The sequence below is a fragment of the Epinephelus fuscoguttatus genome, linkage group LG13 (genome assembly GCF_011397635.1).
Source record: "Epinephelus fuscoguttatus linkage group LG13, E.fuscoguttatus.final_Chr_v1".
In the NCBI taxonomy this organism is placed as follows: Eukaryota; Metazoa; Chordata; class Actinopteri; order Perciformes; family Serranidae; genus Epinephelus; species Epinephelus fuscoguttatus.
Genome location: NC_064764.1, coordinates 26,786,942 through 26,805,658, shown reverse-complemented (window position 1 = coordinate 26,805,658; position 18,717 = coordinate 26,786,942). Strand labels below are relative to the sequence as shown.

Below are 18,717 nucleotides of genomic sequence, written 5' to 3'. Positions count from 1 at the left end.
AATGAAAGCTAATAAAGAGGTGACAGTAGAGAGTGATGAGGAGGAGGAGGAAGGTGAAGAAGAGGAGGAGGAAGAAGGAGATGAGGAAGAGGAGAATGAAACAAAGACAAAACCAAAAACAGATACAAGACTCTATAATCAAAGAGAAAAAACAAAACAGGGCCAAATTGAAGGAAAGAAAGGTGGTGCTTCTGAGGAAAATGAAGATGAGGGTGAGGAGGGTGACGAAGAGGAGGGAGAAAGAAGAGGAGGAGGAGGAGGAGGAGGAGGAGGAGGAAAAGGACAGACATCAAATGTTAAACAGAAGGAGAAGGAAAAAGAAGGAAAGGAAAAGTGGAAGAGGAGGAAGGAGATGAGGAGGAGGAGGAAGATGAGGAGGAGGAAGAAGAGGAGGAAAAGGTCAAATCCTCAAAAACAAAAACCATACAGAAGTTGCCTGCCGACAGAAAAGACAAGCAACAGAAAGAAATGCCCAAACCAGCGCCGAGGATGAAGCAGAGCACTGCAGAGAAGAAACCAGACGATCCTCAGCAGTTCTGGGACGATGTTCTGCCTCAGTACCTCGACCTGCAGTGATGTCATCGAATAGGATACACACTCAGCACCTCAGGAGTTAATGCAGCACAGTGGAGTCAGTCTCAACCCAAGTGTCAGCTGTCAGTGTGTGCGACATTTTGTTACTGTCAACAAAATCCCATTAAAGACCCAAACCAACAATGCATTAGTCTCTCAAGACTTTACCACTTCCTGTCTTTGTCTGTGGTGCTCAGCCCCGAGCTCATTCATTCCTACTGAAGACATTCATTTTTAAATATGGATCACAAATTGATAGTTTTATTTTCGCAAACTTGACTCAGACTATACAGAAAACCATGAGTTTGTCGGGGACTGTTTTCAGTCGTGGACTTATGAACATCTAAGGTGCTATCACACCTGTAGTTTGGTTCATGTGGTCCACACCAGATGGAAATTCATCTCAACTCAACTTAAATGTATTTATAAAGCACATTTAAAAACAACTCATGTTGACCAGTGTCCCTCCCACTGTCTCTGAAGATGCTCCAGCCAACCTCATCAGGCAGTTGGCTGAGGTGGGAGAGTCGTTGCCTCGATTGAGCTCACCTGCTCACCACATTAGCATTAATAGGTTATGGGATATACATGGCCTTTATCAGGGTCAAATAAAAGACTGCGGACAGGTTTCATGATCAGCATATTGGTGTAGCTGTTGCTAAAATCACATATCTGCTATCATAAAATCCTGTGGCTGATTTGTTTTCTTTCACATCACAAACAAACCGCACTAGAGTCTGCACCGAGACCCACCTTTTCAAGCAGTCTCGGTTCGGTTGTTTGGTCAGCGCCAGGGTTAGATTGACAGCATTCACACCAGCCCAAGCGAACCGGAACAACCATGTAAACCACCACCACTCAGTTGAGGTGGTTCAGGCATCTGATCAGGATGCCTCCTGGGCGCCTCCCGTTGGAGGTGTTCCGGGCATGTCCAACTGGTAGGAGGCCCCGGGGGAGACCCAGAACACGCTGGAGGGATTACATATCTCGTCCCCAAAGGAGATGGAAAGTGTTGCTGTGGAGGGACGTCTGGGGTGCTTTGCTTCAGATAAGCAGTTGAAAATGGATGGATGGACTCTTCTCACTGTGCGCTCTATCGTTCACTATGCTCTCTACATCTGTAGACACTGTTGCTTTTTGATGTAAAAGTCTTATCACTAAATTGTTCATTTTGGTCTCATAAATGTTTCAATATTTGAATTATTGAGGGAGCGCCTTGTTCTGCCCACATACTGGCACATTTTGTCTTTGGTTACAATGATTATAAGCCTCATAATGAACTGCAGCAGTCAAATGTTCATACCTCATTATTGTGTCTCTGTGTCTGTTCGCTCCCTTTATGCTGGCAAAATCCCTGCTGAAATTACATACTGTACAAGTGCACTGTGTTGGGTAGAAATCAATGCTTTTAAACGCTAAAACCTTAAAAAAATCAAACGTATCCTCAGAGAAAACAGCTGCTAAGTGTGAGTCGTGTAAACAATAGTTAAACACAACAAAACAAAACCCAGAGACAATCCAAAATCCAAACTCACCACATCAAAGTGTCAGTCCAATCCTCCAGAGTCAGGTGAAAAAAGCTGGAGTCAACTAACTTTTTCTTCAGAGACATTTCAGCTGAACCCACATTATAAACATAATTACAGCTCAGGGCAGGAGATCCTCCTCCGCCACACGCCTCCCCTTCCTGCTTCCCGTCAGGACAGAGAACACTTCAACACCTTCATGTGTGGACTCGCCTCCCTCACACTCTACATGACCAAACCTCTCGCAAATTAAACACTGATCAGTCTTTTAACAGCTCCCTACTTTCACACAGCCATCATGCTGTGTGTGTTTGCGTATGAACCAGAGTGATAATCAGGTATAGAATACTGCAATGCCAATGTCAAGAATACAGTATGGTTACTATGGAACATTTCATCAGAACAGTGTCGCTAGGAAACAACTTGGATCCAACTTCCTAATAAAATGTTCACATCATTAGTGAACAGTGAAACAGGCAGTAAAGTCTACCAATGTCAGAAGCTGGGAAATGTTTCCACTGTGTTACTGCTGCTTTTTTATTGATGTCGGTCTGTGTGTGTGTGTGTGTGTGTGTGTGTGTGTGTGTGTGTGTGTGTGTGAGAAGAAGGAGCACTACTGTATACCCAACACAGTACATACTAGTGATGACCTGCAGGATGAACTATATACTGTATCTTTTCATGTCTTTTGAATGTACAATAATGATGTCTTAAAGTGTTCATAATGACCCAGTTATTTTAAACAAAAATCACATCTTTGTAGGACTTATAAATTTGTTAAAGTTCCTCCTGATTTCAAGAGTTTACCCATCAAACCCCATTAGAAAATAGGCCTTTTTGTGAGTACTGTAAAACTTTAATTAAAAGCCTAGTCCCAATTTAACGGCCAATCCCTTACACTAGCCCTTGTGGCTACACATTTTGACAAATAAATGCCTGTCTCAAATTGACACCTAGTCTGGTTGCCAAGCAGTTCTTTGGATGTATAAAAACAGGTTGTTGGCTACTCACTTGAGTAACGAACAAAATGTTAGTTAACTGTTTAGATTGTGCATAAGAATATCTTCCTGAGGCATGAACTTTTGTTTGGTATATATTTTTAATTTCTCCTAGCTATTTGGGATCAGTAGGACCTGATAAGTACAAAAAAGTTAACATTGTCAATGATAATAAAGTCCCAATGTCCTCAAATGAGACGATAATAAAGTTTCAATGTCCACAAATGAGGCGATAAAGTCCCAATGTCCTCATACGAGTACTTCCTAATCAACAGTTTCAACCATAAACTGTGATCAGGTTTTGGACCTTGTCTACTTTTGTGTTGGGATCGGCTGCAGACTGACTTGGCCGAGATCGCTGCCGTCTTGTTTTTACATGGATTAGTGTATTGTGCTCTTACCGCCACTAGAAACACACTACAAAGAAGTGTCCACGAATGAGGACAACAGGTCTAAGTTAAGTAGAATGTAGTATAAAGTCAAGTAGAGTAAACCTAAAACGTGATGTCCTCGAGACATTTCTCGTAATCCATGGTTTTTGGTTGTGGGATGATTTAAATGGTGTATAGCAGTGATCCACAGCAGGAACAGGACAACACCTCACGCTTTTTTTTTTTCAACTTGAGTTCAATGCGCTCTGGCAAAAACGCCAGGCACCTAGAACGGAGACATGCCAGGTGCATCGCAACACAAAAAACACGAGCGAAAAGCTTAATTCTCATTAAAACATTTACAAAAAGGGGCCTCCAGCTGCTAAAATGCTTTCTGTGTGATCAGGGCCTAAAACCTCAATCTGCTCTTACATGGCAAAGACGGAAACACAGAAGAAAACCAAAGAAGAAAAGGTTTAACTTTCACAGAGATAGATCCATGTCTCTGATTGGTTGCATTTGTTCAGGATAGGTAGATTCTTGCAAATGCCATTAGTAGCACCAGAGGGAGACAGGGGTGATTTTTTCAGATTATCTATCTCATTAATAAAAGTTACCTACTGTGTCTTTATGTAGCCACAGTGGGATCTGAATACTTTTTCCACCACTGAGTGGGAGCGCCTCAAAACTGCACGTATGTGATTACTTGAGAAGCTGTGCCTGACCACTGTGGATTGTAAGAGGGGTTTATAAGGAGAATTAAGCCTGAGTGTCCTGTGATGATAATCTGGTCCATGTCACAGTTTACCCACAGGGGATGGCACAGCCTCGTGTATCATGCCGGTGGCCTGACTGTATTTGGAGAATCCTCCCTTGTTTCTGGAGCAAGAGGCGGGCCTTTGGAAAGCTGGAATGCGCTGGAAGTTTTCCTGTGAGCTCTCTCTTCACATGTTGGAGAGTCCCGCGTCTCGATATGGACATGTGGCCACTGGTGCTCCTGTTCGTCCAGCTCTGCTTCTGCTCCGGATACGAAGGTAAGGACTTGACAAAGACCCTCATTGACCTCCTGGACATTGTGAACTCTGCTGGGACCATGAGGATGGAATAAGCCAACAGTTTATTTTAAGATCAGTGGGGAAAGTTTGGGATGTCACTGATTTGTGGATGGATTAAGATAAAACGCTTTGTGTTTAAAGAAGATTTATTGTGTAATTTTGCGCATGCATTTGAGGCTTCTTATCCTCGCCTCTGGGTTTTGGTGAACCGCGGTGTGTTTACGTGGAGGAGGGGGTGGACAGCGGGGGGAGTGCAGTGTGCATCTGGGGGACGTTTCTCTGCACAGAGCTCAGTCTGTGGGACTTATGAAAGCACTGCAACTGTAGTGTAAGTGCAGGGCAAGTTTACTTTGTGCCCTCTCTTTATAATGCATAACTAAGAGCGACCTTTTCATAAACTCTTTAAATTAAACTGCTGCAGGAGTTTCAGATCTTGGAAGTATTTACAGAATGTTATGAGGAGTTTCTGTGCTGGTGTTGTGAAAACACAGGACTCTTTCACACAAACTGAAGTAGAGCTGCAGTGATTAGTCGAGTAATTGACTTACTGTATATTTTGATAGTTGAATTATCATCTTTTTAAAATATATCATGGTAAATTGATTATTTTTGGACTGTTGTTTGGATAAAACAAGATATTTGGAGACTTCACCTATATGTGATGGACCTTTTTCAACATTTTCTTACTTTTTATAGACAAAATGATTAATTGATTAGTTGAAAATAACACTGAGTTTAAGCATCCAACAATACCGAACAAACAGACTCCCCAAAAAGATGTAGCCAACAAGAGCTGGGCCTGTAGCCTGCAGTGAGGAGCTGAAATGACTTCAAAGCCTGGATGGAGTATTGTGTGTGTGTGTGTGTGTGTGTGTGTGTGTGTGTGTGGCTATGTGCCTGTAGATGATTCGAGAGTGGCTCACCACCGCAGTATGATCATACAGGCTGAAACATGAACACAAGCTGCAGAGCAGATCTACACTGACAGACTAAAAACTGCCTTTTTGAGCCGTCAGTGAGAGTCTGGTCTGTGCTTGTGTGTGTTTATGGGGAGTTTATTTTACAGGGGTGTGTTTGTGTTTGTTCCGGCAGCCAATTAGCCAGTTGAGTTGTTGAGCGTGCATGCCTCAAATCGTGTGCCAGTGTGCCAGAATTACTTTTTTTGGGGTTTTTTTTTTTTTGCACCCTTTGGGCTCTTTTTTAACAATGGAAATCTTTAATCTTGGCCTGAGGTCTGCATGCATTCTTACAGTTAAACCCCTCTACACTACAGCGAGTATTCCTAAAAGCTTGATCACATTTTCCATGACGATTTTTGTGCTGATGTGAGTCTGGGGGAAGATTCATCCTCCACACACAGGGAGTAACCTGGGGAAATGCCAGCAAGCAACATCACTGGAGAACAGTCACTCTGTAAGTGTGCAGTTGTGTCTCTGCTGGTGAAGGGGGCCTCACAACAAGTAGATCCTGAATAGCCTCAAAGGAAAGCCCCAGGAAACAAATCAGGACTCAAGTGATAATAGCTAAGAGGTAGTTACTGTTGTAAAGTGCAGGCAAAAACACTTGGAGCAAAGAGAAGACTGCAGCTTACACTAAAATGAACTGACCAGTTTGTCTTAATTGAATGCATCTGGTTGCAGCTCTGCCTATTACAGTGGCAAACTTCAGTCCTGGTTGATTTGGCGACACCTGCAGTTACTTGTGGTCTTCAATGCAGTTTAATATTACAGGTCACAGAGTTCTCGGGGCAGCAACACAAAACTGTTGTCGTATACATAAAGAAACCTGGCAATAATTTACCTTTTTTCCATCACTCTGTGAGGACCTGTAATCTGATTTCACTCTGCACATGGCATGAGTCTGCGGACTGCAGGGCACAGTGAAGGGAGTTGATTACATCGCTAAGTTGGAGGTGTGAGGTGTACAGCCTGCAGCATGTCATCTAACAGCTCACTGTGGCTGCTCCTGACCGTTCCACTGCTCCCTGCAATATTTCAAACTGATCCTCTGTCAGCAAATGCTGAAAATGACCGTTTCGCCAGTGAAATGTTTTTAATGTGAAGCTGCTGCAGTGGGAAGAGTTCGGTTCGCATCAGCAGTAAATTAACTTGATGTTCTTGTGTTTTAAATACATTGACCAGATGTGGCTGGCACCGTGTAGATCCTCCTCTTTTACATTCTTGATATGGGTTGGAAATAAAGTAAGTTCAGCACGTTGATCAAAGGTCCGTAGGCAAGAATTTCGACAACCAGTTTAGAATACTGCAAATATATAAATATAGCAATAATTTAATCAGTGAACCATAACCCCTTTATACACAGAGATTGTGCCATAGGGCTGCTACAACGTCCCGTCTTCATGCACAGAATCAAACAACAGCAGCATCTTGCCACTTCAGTGTGTCATTTTAGACAGCATGCCAATACTGAAGAAGCAAAAGAGGTGTGACGGGTGTAACATGCAACACAATAGCACTGGCCTCTAGTTTGACATATAACACACATGTCGGCAGCTATTTCTAAACAATAACAATGGCATAATATGACCATGACAATCATTTACCCCCTGTGATATGGTGGCTGACCTTGTCCTCCTGTTGGAAGGTGTTGGAGCCTTAATATACTCATAAGTGCTATATCTTAGGCAACTGGACTTGCTTGCGTTTCTTGAAGACGTTTCGCCTCTCATCCAAGAAGCTTCATCAGTTCTAAATGACTGGTACGGAGTTGCAGGCTTTACACCCTGTGTGGGTGTGAACCCTTGCAACCCTTGAAAGAGGAGTAAAAGAAGCCATCTACGTCAAGATGGGACGACCATCGTTAAACAGACAGGGTGGCCTACAACACCCCTTATCACCAACCTACAATGCAGTCTTGGGATCCCTTCCCAGACGACTTCACACCCATTCACCTCTGGTCCCACTGACCCTAACGACCCACATGATGGCCAGGTGGGTCAACGACTCACATTGTGACCTTAAGGACTCCCATCTCGTCATTTACTGTTGTTTGGTTCCGTGCAAAAATGCTAAAGCAGCATGAAGAAGGGACGTTGTAGCAGCCCTATAGCGCAATCTCTGTATATAAAGAGATTATGGCTCACTGATTAAATTATTGCTATATTTATATATTTGCAGTATCAATGTTCGTGGCCCACAGACCTTTGATCAACGCTGAACCAATTTTGCTTTATTTCCAACCCATATCGAGATTGCAAAAGAGGAGGTGCTTTAGTATCTACACTGTGCCAGACCCTCCCCGACAGCCACATCTGGTGAATGTATTTAAAACACATGAACATCAAGTTAATTTACTGCTGTGTAAAATATGTGTATATGTATATATATATCGTCACTGTGCCAAGGCTGTAAGGGTGAAATGTAACTACGGTATGTACATCAATAGAATAAACAAGAATAGAATAAGAAAGAACATAAGAACATAAGAAATATGTACAGTTATGTGCGTGATTAAGTTGTATACAGAAAAATATTGCACAGAATATTCATGCAGTTGATTAATGCACCCAAACTACTCTGTATAGTGTTAGAACAGGTGATAATTCACTCTTTGTTCATCGCTACAAGCAACTCCTTTCATATTAAACACAGTCACTTGATCCATTTTCAATACAAAAATATTCATCAGTGCAGCTTTAAGAACAGACAGGTAAATACTTTATTAATAAAGCAGCATGCAGTGATGAGTCTCTAACTGTGAACCTGAACACTGAACACTTTCTTATGAATTATTCCCACTGAACTCTGCTGCTAACAACTGTTATTCATTTAAGTGTCTCTCAGGTAATGTGGTGCTTCATCTTATTGAGCCTTCACTGGAAATACACCAATAATTCAAGACAAGGATCAAAGACAGTTAAGAGACTTGAGATCTTTTTAAAAATGCAAAACACATACAGAATTAAATATTGTTAATATTATACATAAATTATGATTTAAACAGCTATATTAGATGCTAGCCACGGGTACATCACTGTTACTTCAACAGTTTGTGCTGTAAAGTGTTAATGCAGATAAAAAAAGCAGCAGCAGTCTGTTCCTCAGGGTCAGAAACTGCTGATGTGATTAAGAAACCAGCAGCAGACGTGTTGGTATACAGTTTAAATGGGACAGAAATCATTAGTGCTCCAAAGGAGTTATATAACTCCGTAATCGAGGCTAGTTGAACTGAGCGATAAAGAAATGACATCCCATTTTATTTTCTGCTCTCTTATGCTCTGCTAGCCCGTAGCTATACTTCAACACTTACAGGGAATGAGCCTCCATATAATGACAGTTTGTATTACAGGCCTGCAGAGAAAAGCTAATTGGAATATCGGGCTCTGTAATTTAAAGCTCATTCACTCCCAGAGGTTTGTCAGGATGATGAGCTTCTATACTTCCTGCACTATTAACATTTGACATCTTTCTCGCTAAGAACTGGTTTGAAGCAGATGAGAATAAGATGCTGGCTGCCGATCCCATCTCAGCATGTTCTCAGGTTTGGTTTGAATACAAAGGAGTCTCAGATCACATTTTCTTCTCTTGACTTTGTTTGAATCTGGAGTGCCTTTATGAGTAAAGGATGAGTCAGGCCCAGTCAGTTTAATCCAAATGCAGAGCTGCAGTGCAGTTTGCATACCCAGCCAAACCTAGTCTCACTGCCAGGGCGTCAAAGTACAATGCTTAGGCAGCGTCCCTATAATGACCCCCTCAGTGTCACTATAATGACGCTAGAGGCACCCTTTCAAGTCTGTATGACACTCACTCGGCATTCCATAAGCTCCAGTTTAAACCCATCCACGTCATTACTACACCTCTTCTCAACTGGATGTGACACAAGCAAGCGAACATCAGACTGTTTCAGTTTTTGCCAATAAAGATGACCTAGTCAGCGAACAGGTGAAGCAATGTGTCAGCTGCTTGAAAAAAGCTCGCCCTTGTTGCTTTGGGCAGCTCAGACCTACAGTATTTTCAGAGCGACAGCAAGCTGTTATTGAAGCTCAATAGGCTCCCTGAATGTTGTTGTTGCTCGTGGTATATCTGGACAATTTCTTGTGCTCCATCCACCAGAGTTCACTTGCTCGCTGTATGTTAGGAAGAGGTGTAAGACACTCAGAGCAGCATATATAGAGTGCGAAAGTCCAACAAGCACAGGACTTTGACCCATGAGACCAGTGCTTGAGACCAACAAACAACAACATTGGTTGTGGAATTTGTGGCACTCACAGTTGAGTGTTTTTTAGCAACACGCTGCTGCCTTTTCAGCTGCATTTGTGCTAAGCATTTTCAAAAGCGGCTGCTGCTGCTGAAGTCCAGGGCTGCGATGACAGGCAGATGCTTCAGTGAACACTGGCAGAAGTGCAAGCTAGCTTGTAGCTGTATTCTGTAGCAAGACAACAGAAATCACCTTAAGTACCAAAGATTTCTACATATTTGGAGAATTTACCAAACATCTGAAGTTTGGTGGAAATATTATACCAGGCCCGTTTTTTCTAAAAGTAGTCCTCATAAGTTGCTAGCACCGTAACTCCAGGTATTCAGACACCAGCATCATCATCTTGTCCATCTTTCTGTTCATTGATGCCCATTATTTGAACGGCCAAAGCCAGCCGGCTACCACCAGAAGTTTGTGCGCAGTCATATGGGTGTCAACCACTTCATACCCCTACTGCCGTATTTGAAATCGCTTACCCTCTGCCAGCATCTTTCCATTGAAAGACTGCACATCGATGTGAAAGCCCCATAACATCAACCACAATATTTTCCAAACCATAACCAAGTAGTTTTGTTGCCTAGACCTAACCGTTGACCTTACCAATGACCTGTCCTGCTTATAGATGCAACACAAACTGCTGTCGGCATCATTATAGTGACAGCTATTGGCAAGAAAGGTAACAGCAGCAACCCAGTTGATAAGGGAACAGAGGATATAATGCCACCCACAGCAACATGCATGTCAGTGTCTCTTTCTCTCACTCCTGCAGGCTAGTATCATAGACTTTTTCACAGAGATGACTTCACACGTACAAAAGGCTTGGGTTTTGTTTAATCAAGCCCATTATTCGCTTCAGGAGGTTTACAGAGTTCACAATCCTCTGAGTGTCCTCGTATGTCCTCTGTCCCCCTGGATACTGCAGAGAGGGAAGACGTCCAAAAGCAAACAATTCAAGGCAATAAACAATAAACCATTCTTTATTAAGTTCTGTCTTGCATGGTATCATGTTACTGTTGACATATTTCTTGCTCAGTGTTTAAAACAACTGAATATTTCTACAGACAGTTAGCCAAGACAACCTAAGCAATAGATGTGTATCAGAGAAATAATGATAAGTCTATTTATGATATCATTAAAAGTTAACACATAATGTTCTGCAGCTACATATAGATGAAACTTCTCAGTCATTCAGCAGCAGAAGTCAAAGGCAGCTATGCTTCTATTTCTGTTTGATATCCACTGGAGGCTAGTGTGACACTATGATATGCATTCATTTTATTTCAAGATATTAATAGTGAAGTTTGTGGACCTTTTCTTTCACATTTAGAGAGATATTGATTAATTAATTTTTTCCCCACCATCTGCATTCAAGCACTGGATTTGAGTGAACTGATATTAAATAACAAGACAAACTCTCTCTGCAGGAAGGTGTCCACAAGTTTATTTTCATGTTGTAATGTGGGTCACTGTGTCTCTGTCTTAGTCATTATAGCAACTAGTTTCTTCACATGTTGAGTGTTTGATGTGGATTTGGATATAAGTGTGTGTCAGGTTATACAGTCTGATAAAGTTAAATTGTTATTGCAGGGCGGTTAAAAACTATACATGATATATGTGACAGTTTTGTGGTTGTTATGTTTGTCTTCCAGTAAAAATATTATTATAGCTAACAGGTGGTACAAGCATTACAAAGTAAAAGCACATCCGCACAAAAAGCAGCTTTTAAAGAGGAAGAAACTGCTGCTGTTACTCTCCATGCCTGCAGGTGGTCCTAATATTCAATACTGCAGTATCTTCTCACTTTCTTTAAGTGACAACATAAACTAATAGCATAACATATAATAGTGGATGGAGCCACTATGATGTCACCCATTGGTTTGTGGATTTGTGGGTGCTAGCTGCAAGCCTTGTTAGCATGGTGCATGGCGTGCAGTGTGCACTGCTGCCTTCCAAAAGTTGAACTCCTTTTATCTCAGAGCGTGGCTATCACGCCCTGAAAAAAGGCGCTTGGTAACACTGCGACAGCATCCCTCTGGCTGTTAAGTGCTAGAAAAGTAATAGAAAACAATGGGTTAGAGGGCGATAAAAGGCGACATGTACAGCCCCTTAGAGCAGTGGTTCCCAACTGGTGGGTCACAGGTCTATTCTTAATGCACCGCAAGTGACTCATGAACGTGTCAAAATAAAACACTTTATTTTTAAGTAAAGTGAATTCCGGTGCAGAGCTTTTATTTTGAAGTGAAGTTTCCTGCTGTAGAGTGAGTGACTAACCCACAGCTTCTTGACAGAGACAGCAAACTAGCTCAACAACATGGCCAGACTCAAGTACGATGCTGAATATATATATACACAACTCTTGGACCTTGAACTAATGATTAAGGAGAAATCTTGACTCTGTGGGTGGACCAGTTGGGAACCACTGACTTAGAGGGTCTTTTACTGCAACCAAATGCTGATCGAGACATTTCTCTTTCAACCAGTAATATTATTTAAATGGTTAATTAAAAAATCATCTCCCATACAGTTGTCATGAATGTTTAAATTAGGTATAGAGACCAAGCACAATTTTGTACCAGGCAGTAAACATGTTTATTTCTGCTGTAAGGCTGGGCTTTTTAACATGGGGGTCTTTAGGGATTGACTCACTTTTGGAGCCAGCCTCAAGTGGCCATTAGAGGATCTGTTTCTGGCACTTCACTTTTCAGCTCTGGAGGTTGCCGCTTGGGAGGCAACACCATTTGCAGGTATATAAGTGAGTAAGGGTTTGTGGTAACACATGCCAGGTAGTCACAAAGAACGAGCTTTGCGTGTGAATTCTTGTGTCTAGTTTGGTGGGAATGGCTGCAAGTTGACACAGAACTGATAATTTTTCTGGCACATGTGACTCTAACTATTGTTCACTCTGAATGACACACACACACTCACACACACACACACACACACACACACACACACACACCTGTAATTAGTTTTCAGTACCTTTCTCTTCCTCCCTTCTTCCCTTCATTAAGAAGCAGACACTGAAGTTTTCCCATTAGACAGCTAAATCTGACTCACTCAGTCTGTGGGTTTGCTCTGTACAATCCATGCTGTGTGATCTGACTGCTAAACCTCAGAGTGTGTTGTGTGTGTGTGTGTGTGTGTGTGTGTATTGGATGATTTGCAGCATTTTGGTCCAGACAGCTTTTATTAAACTGACAGAAAAGCCATGATGAGGAATTAAGGGAACGAGACGCGAGATGTGCTCACAGTATCAGGTTCAATGACCAACATATGGCTGATATATGAAGCAGGAGCAGGCTTGAACACTCCTCCCTTGTGGATCCTGAACAGAGGACACATTCACGCCAGGGTTCATAACATCCTGGAGCCAAGGTTAAATGCCCTTCCCCCTACTGTAACCCCTTCCTCACTTATTTCCTGTATCCTTGCTGTTTTTACTTCTTCCTGACCCCGTCCCTTCATCTTCTTTCCTCAAATAATCCTCCTTGCTCATCACAATTCCCCTCACATTTGTCTTTTACCAACATCACTCAACTGTGTCCTCCACCAGCTCGGCAGCCACCACTGAGAAGTATTTCTGCTCCTCTTAAATGCTGCTGTTTTATGGTTGAAATATATTTTTCTCTGTCTGAGTAAACTGCTCACTGTTTAAAGTTGACTTAAAATGGTAAGTATGATCTGTGGGAGCTGTTTTGGAACAAAAAGTTTCAAAATAGTTTCTCTCTTTTCTCATTTCTACCATACGCTACAGGGGGCCTCAGGAAAAACAAAAAGAAACACTGTATCGAGCACAATCTTTGTGTTGAACATTCACATTTCCAAACCAGCTGGAAAAAATAGGATCTTTTGTGATTTATTCCTTGTGCATGTGGTCTCTCCAAAAGATCCAGGTCCCCTGCAGAGTCTGGTTCAGATGAGAAGTTAGGCAATATTTTGTAAGCCTTTTCTTGGCGCTCAAGGTCAGCCCAGGACAATGCTTTCAAACATTGCCCAACATCTTGGATGCAGCTCTTTTTCGTCGTATTAGTCGCTTTGTCTTCTCTTCTTTCATCCCCAGGGTCAGGACAGTACGCCTACGGAGATGACGAGGACTGGTATTCACGTAGATATAAAGGTGACTATGTGCTCAGATTGGCATTGTAAATATATACAATACAAACAGTGCATTCATTCTGAAACATGATGACTCATACTTAAATTATTGAAATATGTTTTCCTGAAGTGTTATGTAGATTCAGTTAAGTCCCTCTGGTCTACAGTCATAGTGAAACAGCTTGTGAGGTCTTTCAGAGTGATTCAGACTATATGGGTGAGGTTTAGCTGCAACATGGGTTTTATTAAAATACTTGAGATTTATTTGAATTGCTCAAAAGTAGTCATCACAATACAGCGTAACACAGAGCTGTTGAGGACTGTTAGCTTGCACCCACACTCCCCTAAAGAGCCCAGGAGAGGTCATAGAGAGAAAAAATAAGTAGCTTGAGCCCATGATTTATTCATTAGTGCACACAAGATATAATTTGTTACCTTAATTTAATTACTATAAATCATTTTTGTTAACTCCCGTGCATGAGATTAGTGTGAGCCAGCAGAGCACATCCTGTACTTTCCACCACTTGGAAACTACTACTTTGGAACAGAGAAAGTGGCAGCTTCATAGACAGACAGAGACAGACAGTTTATGGCTGTAGAATCTCAAATATGGCCAGCGTAGTGTTGTCACGATACCAAAATCTTTGTTTCGGTACCCATACCAATATGAATTTCGATAGTTTTCGGTACTTTTCCTAAGGAAAAGTCCTTTTGGCTACAAACCTTTAGAACAATAAATAGTAGGGGTGTAACAGTACCAAAAAATCATGGTTCTGTAAGTACCTTGGTACAGACGTCACGGTTTGGTTGCTCAAATGTTTCACCAAGTTTGTGTTATCTCGTGTTGTCTCCCTTTGCGAGGCAGACTTTCTCTTGTCTTTTTTCACGTGCGCCAGCTGCGAATGTTGATACAGGTGTTGTCATACACACCATTTGTGCAATCTGTGCTCCAGTAGGAACGAGAAAGGCGTTTGTGTGCATAAATGAGTAAAATAAATTAACTAAAGTAATGAATTGAATCAATTTCAAAGTACCGGTATTTTCCAAATGCAGTATAGTACCGTTTGGAATACTCTAGTACCACGGTACTATTTTAGTACTGGCATACCGTGCAACACTAGGCCAGTGTGAACCCCAGTGACTCAGGTCACAGCATTGTGTTGAGTCCAACCTGTGTAACAGCAGCAACAGAAAGTTTGCATGCTCTGGGTCTGCCCCGGGGCCTCCTACCAGTTGGGCATGCCTGGAAAACGTCTAATGGGAGGCGCCCAGAAAGCGTCCTGATCAGATGCCTTAACCACCTCAACTGGCCCCTTTCCAAGGCAGCAGCAGCTCTACTCTGAGCTCCCTCCGGATGTATGAGCTCCTCACCCTATCTCTAAAGCTGAGCCCAGCCACCCTGCAGAGGAAACTCTTTTTGCTTGGGTTTTTGCTGCCTGAATTTGAGGTGCTACACCTGCTAACTTAAAAGGCCGTCCTCCCAGCGAAGTAGTCTCCGAAGATTGCAGGGTGTGTTGTGCTGGCTCTCTCTATATATGCTTATCTTGTGCGCATGAATGAACCAAAACATAGGAAGGATTTAATTAAATTCAGATCACAAAAAGCATCTGCCGTGCATGAATTAATAAATCATGCCTTCAGTTTCTCGTTATGGCCACTATGGGGACCCGTACTTCCCTCAGAAGCAACAGGAGGGCAAAGGAGAAGTGATAAATTATTTATGCATATGCGAATGACAAAAATATTTTAACATTTTTCAGTAAGAGAAAAGAACATATATTTCAAACACACACCTGTGATCTATTACACTACTGTTAGCTGCTATGTCTGCTAGCCACTCCAGCCCACAAGCTAACAGTCAAGGGTGTAGCTGGGTGACTCAAATAATTTGATTAGACTAAATTGCATGTATGATGTGTCAAAATGAATTAATTCAAGATAGCATTAACTGTTTTACAAAAGAGAGGTATTTTGATATACTTTGTCACTGACATATATTTGGAGTATGACAAAATATAACTCAACAATTAACACAGGGACACAGAAGAAGAATTAGAAAAATGTATTTTTAATCTCACTGTGTCTTTAAGGAGGCATGATTCAACCACAGTTGGTTCAGCCAGTTTTGTGAACTGACTCAGTTACGTCAAAGTAGCTTCCAGCCTTAAATTCGGGGTCAGTTAGACACGGAACATTATCGTCCCGGCCAAACCAAACTCTCCCCTTGTGTAAAAGCTCAAATATCATTTTCTCTTACTCAGTGGTTGTGGAGACTTTGCCAACACACACACACACACACACACACATACACATACAGAGAGAGAGGCAGCGAGTGCGGCTTGCTGTGTAATGAATACTCAATTTTATTCCAACTGGAAATTAGCCTAAATTGCATTCTCGCCAAGTGTGTGCATGTGTGTGCGCCGGTCCACAGAGTGTTTCTCCTGAGCCAGCAGGAAATAAACTGCAGATTTTGATTTCTCTGTATTTGAGTAAGAACCTTGTGGCCCCTCAAACTTGGCGTGATGCAAGGAATTTTTACACAAGCGTTGTAGAGATGGGCAGAGGTGTCCGCCATGGGAGGAGAAAAGTTAAAAAACAAATGCAGTTGTCTCATAGCTCTTAAAGGAAGAGAGTGCTCCTATTAGCACCCCCAGTTCCCTCGTCTCAAAGTCAATGGGTTTTTTTTGAATGGGTTTTTGGTTAGATGCCTGAAATAAAGTCTGTGGTTCACACAAGCTCCAGAGAGTTGCACGTTTTGTTCTACCACATGAAATACGACAGTAAATAGCCTGCTTATTAATCTTGAATGCATCTTAAAAAAGACAGTTGCTAACAAGTGGCAAAATGAGAACGTCATCATGCCAAACATGGCTCTACACCCTCGTTAAGGTGGCATTGTTAGGTTGTGTGACCATGGTGTAGCTAGCCTAATGTCACCCTTTACTCCTGGTGATTGCATTTACGCTTCAAAAGTCATAAAAGTGGTGTTCATTTGGGAAGATCATTGTGCCGAACTAAATGTGGAAGTCTCATAAACGTTTGTTTGCCACAGAGCTCATCGTCTGCGGTTATCAAAAATCCAATGGAAAAATCCCCTAGGCCTTTTGACGATGGAACCAGGGTGACGCTAACTTCCATATCGGCCCACAAAAAACGTCCTCCCTGCAGCACTTTGTCATCTTGACTTATTACATTTCTTAAATAGAGTCAGATGAGAAGATACAGTAAAATATGTGACGGTACATTACATTGTGTGGGACGGGGCGGGCGCCATCTTGTGAAGTACATGACCGGGTAAAGGTCTTTGCACACTTAGTTCGTTTTTTTCATCCAAAATTTACGCACGTCTCAATATGAATACGACCTCAAGTTGTGTCAATCATGTTTGCACACTGAGTCTGAAGCTTTCATTTGTCATTAAAATTTTCAGAACAGGTTTGATTTTCTGCGTTTTTTGTATCCGTCAGAAGCTTCAGAGATGTTTGACTGAGAATCAGTGAAGAAAATGTGGCTGCGGGACACAGTCGCAGCAAGACAGAGGAACAGGGCACACAGAATCATTTCATAAAACAGGCAGCTCACGTTCAACAGGTCAGACAGTAATATTCAGGTGGATGATGATTAAGAGGAGGAAGTTGTGGAGACAGAGAGGGTGGACAGCTCCGCCCCTTCATGCAGCTGGGGAGCCAAATGCAATACAGGGAGGGAGTGGAGACAGCCAGATAGCTGGAGAGAGGTCCATTGGAGAGAGGCAAAGGAGAAAATGTGTTTTTTCATTTTGTCACATACTGCAAATTTTCACAGTGAACAGAGCAATACAATACATCAGAATCAGTGTGCAAAGGCCTTAAGACACAGGTAACACAGCACGATCCTTACCAAATGGCGTACTAAAAATTTAACATGGCATGATGTCAACTTTAAGTTATCTTTACTGGTTAGCTTAGCTTAGCATAAAGACTGAAAACAGGGGAAACAGCTAGCCTGGTCCTGTCTAAAGGTAACAAAAATGTAACCCACCAGTACCTCTAAAGCTCATTACGCTTACTAAAAGGCACTGAAGGCATGAATCTAAAAATAAGGCCCTGATTGGTACTAAAATGTCTTAAAAAATGTCAAAATTCTTTAAAAAAAAAAAAAAAAAAGCTGAGACATTGTATTGTGAAATTTCCAAATAATTGGCAACTTTTTTTTTTTTTTTTTAATACAATTTACCAAATGCCTCTCACATTAATGTCACGCAGATCAGGATAGATGACCCCACAACTATCCTTTGTACACAGTATGTTCAGAGCAGAGGATCCACCATCTAGCTAGCTGTCACTTTATGGAAAATTGGCTATTCAACCAAGACGATTCATTTGAGGCTCAGTGTATTTTATGTAAAAAGGTTTTCAAACTTGTCATGATGGGAATTGAGACAGTGGAAGCTGTAAGCTTTAAGTTGTAGGAACCCCCTTAGAGCCCCACTGATCCATCTATGTTCATTCTGATCAATGTCATGTTATGGACAGACTAAATCCAGGGACAGCACAGTGAACAGCTGATGCTTAAAACCAGTAGGTGTGATAAGTATCAGTAAAGAGCCACACTCTCAACACAGATCTTTATCTGTGTGGAAATTTTCTCACTCAATCACGCACACACTCTTAAACTTAAGTGCTCTCCACACATCATTATCTGTCTTTTCCTCAAGTGTGACTATCCTCTCTGCCTCACGAGACACTGTTGGATTATGGGAAGTTGCAGATAAGGTAATAAAAAATCCTCCGTATCTGTCTGAACTGAGATGATGGGCGGGTTTTTGCATTTTCACACCTATAAAGGAAGTCTGTCTAAGCTTTAATAGTCTTCAGGTAAGTGCTTATTGAATACTGAT

General features: G+C 41.9%; 1 protein-coding gene and 1 pseudogene across 2 annotated transcripts in view; both read left to right on the top strand.

Annotated features, from left to right (window-relative positions):
• LOC125900253 (X-linked retinitis pigmentosa GTPase regulator-like) overlaps positions 1-576 on the top strand; it is a 62,668-nt pseudogene extending 62,092 nt beyond the window's left edge.
• Positions 1-18,717, top strand: part of srpx (sushi-repeat containing protein X-linked) — a 74,151-nt gene that overhangs the window by 41,019 nt on the left and 14,415 nt on the right. The window contains exons 1-2 of one of the 2 annotated variants that reach the window (XM_049594534.1): positions 4,267-4,502; positions 13,801-13,857. In XM_049594534.1, the coding sequence (XP_049450491.1) occupies positions 4,286-4,502; positions 13,801-13,857 (274 nt within the window). In that variant the 5' untranslated portion in view covers positions 4,267-4,285. Of the gene's footprint in view, positions 1-4,266; positions 4,503-13,800; positions 13,858-18,717 lie in introns of those variants that run through there. The other variant, XM_049594535.1, reaches the window with a different exon arrangement.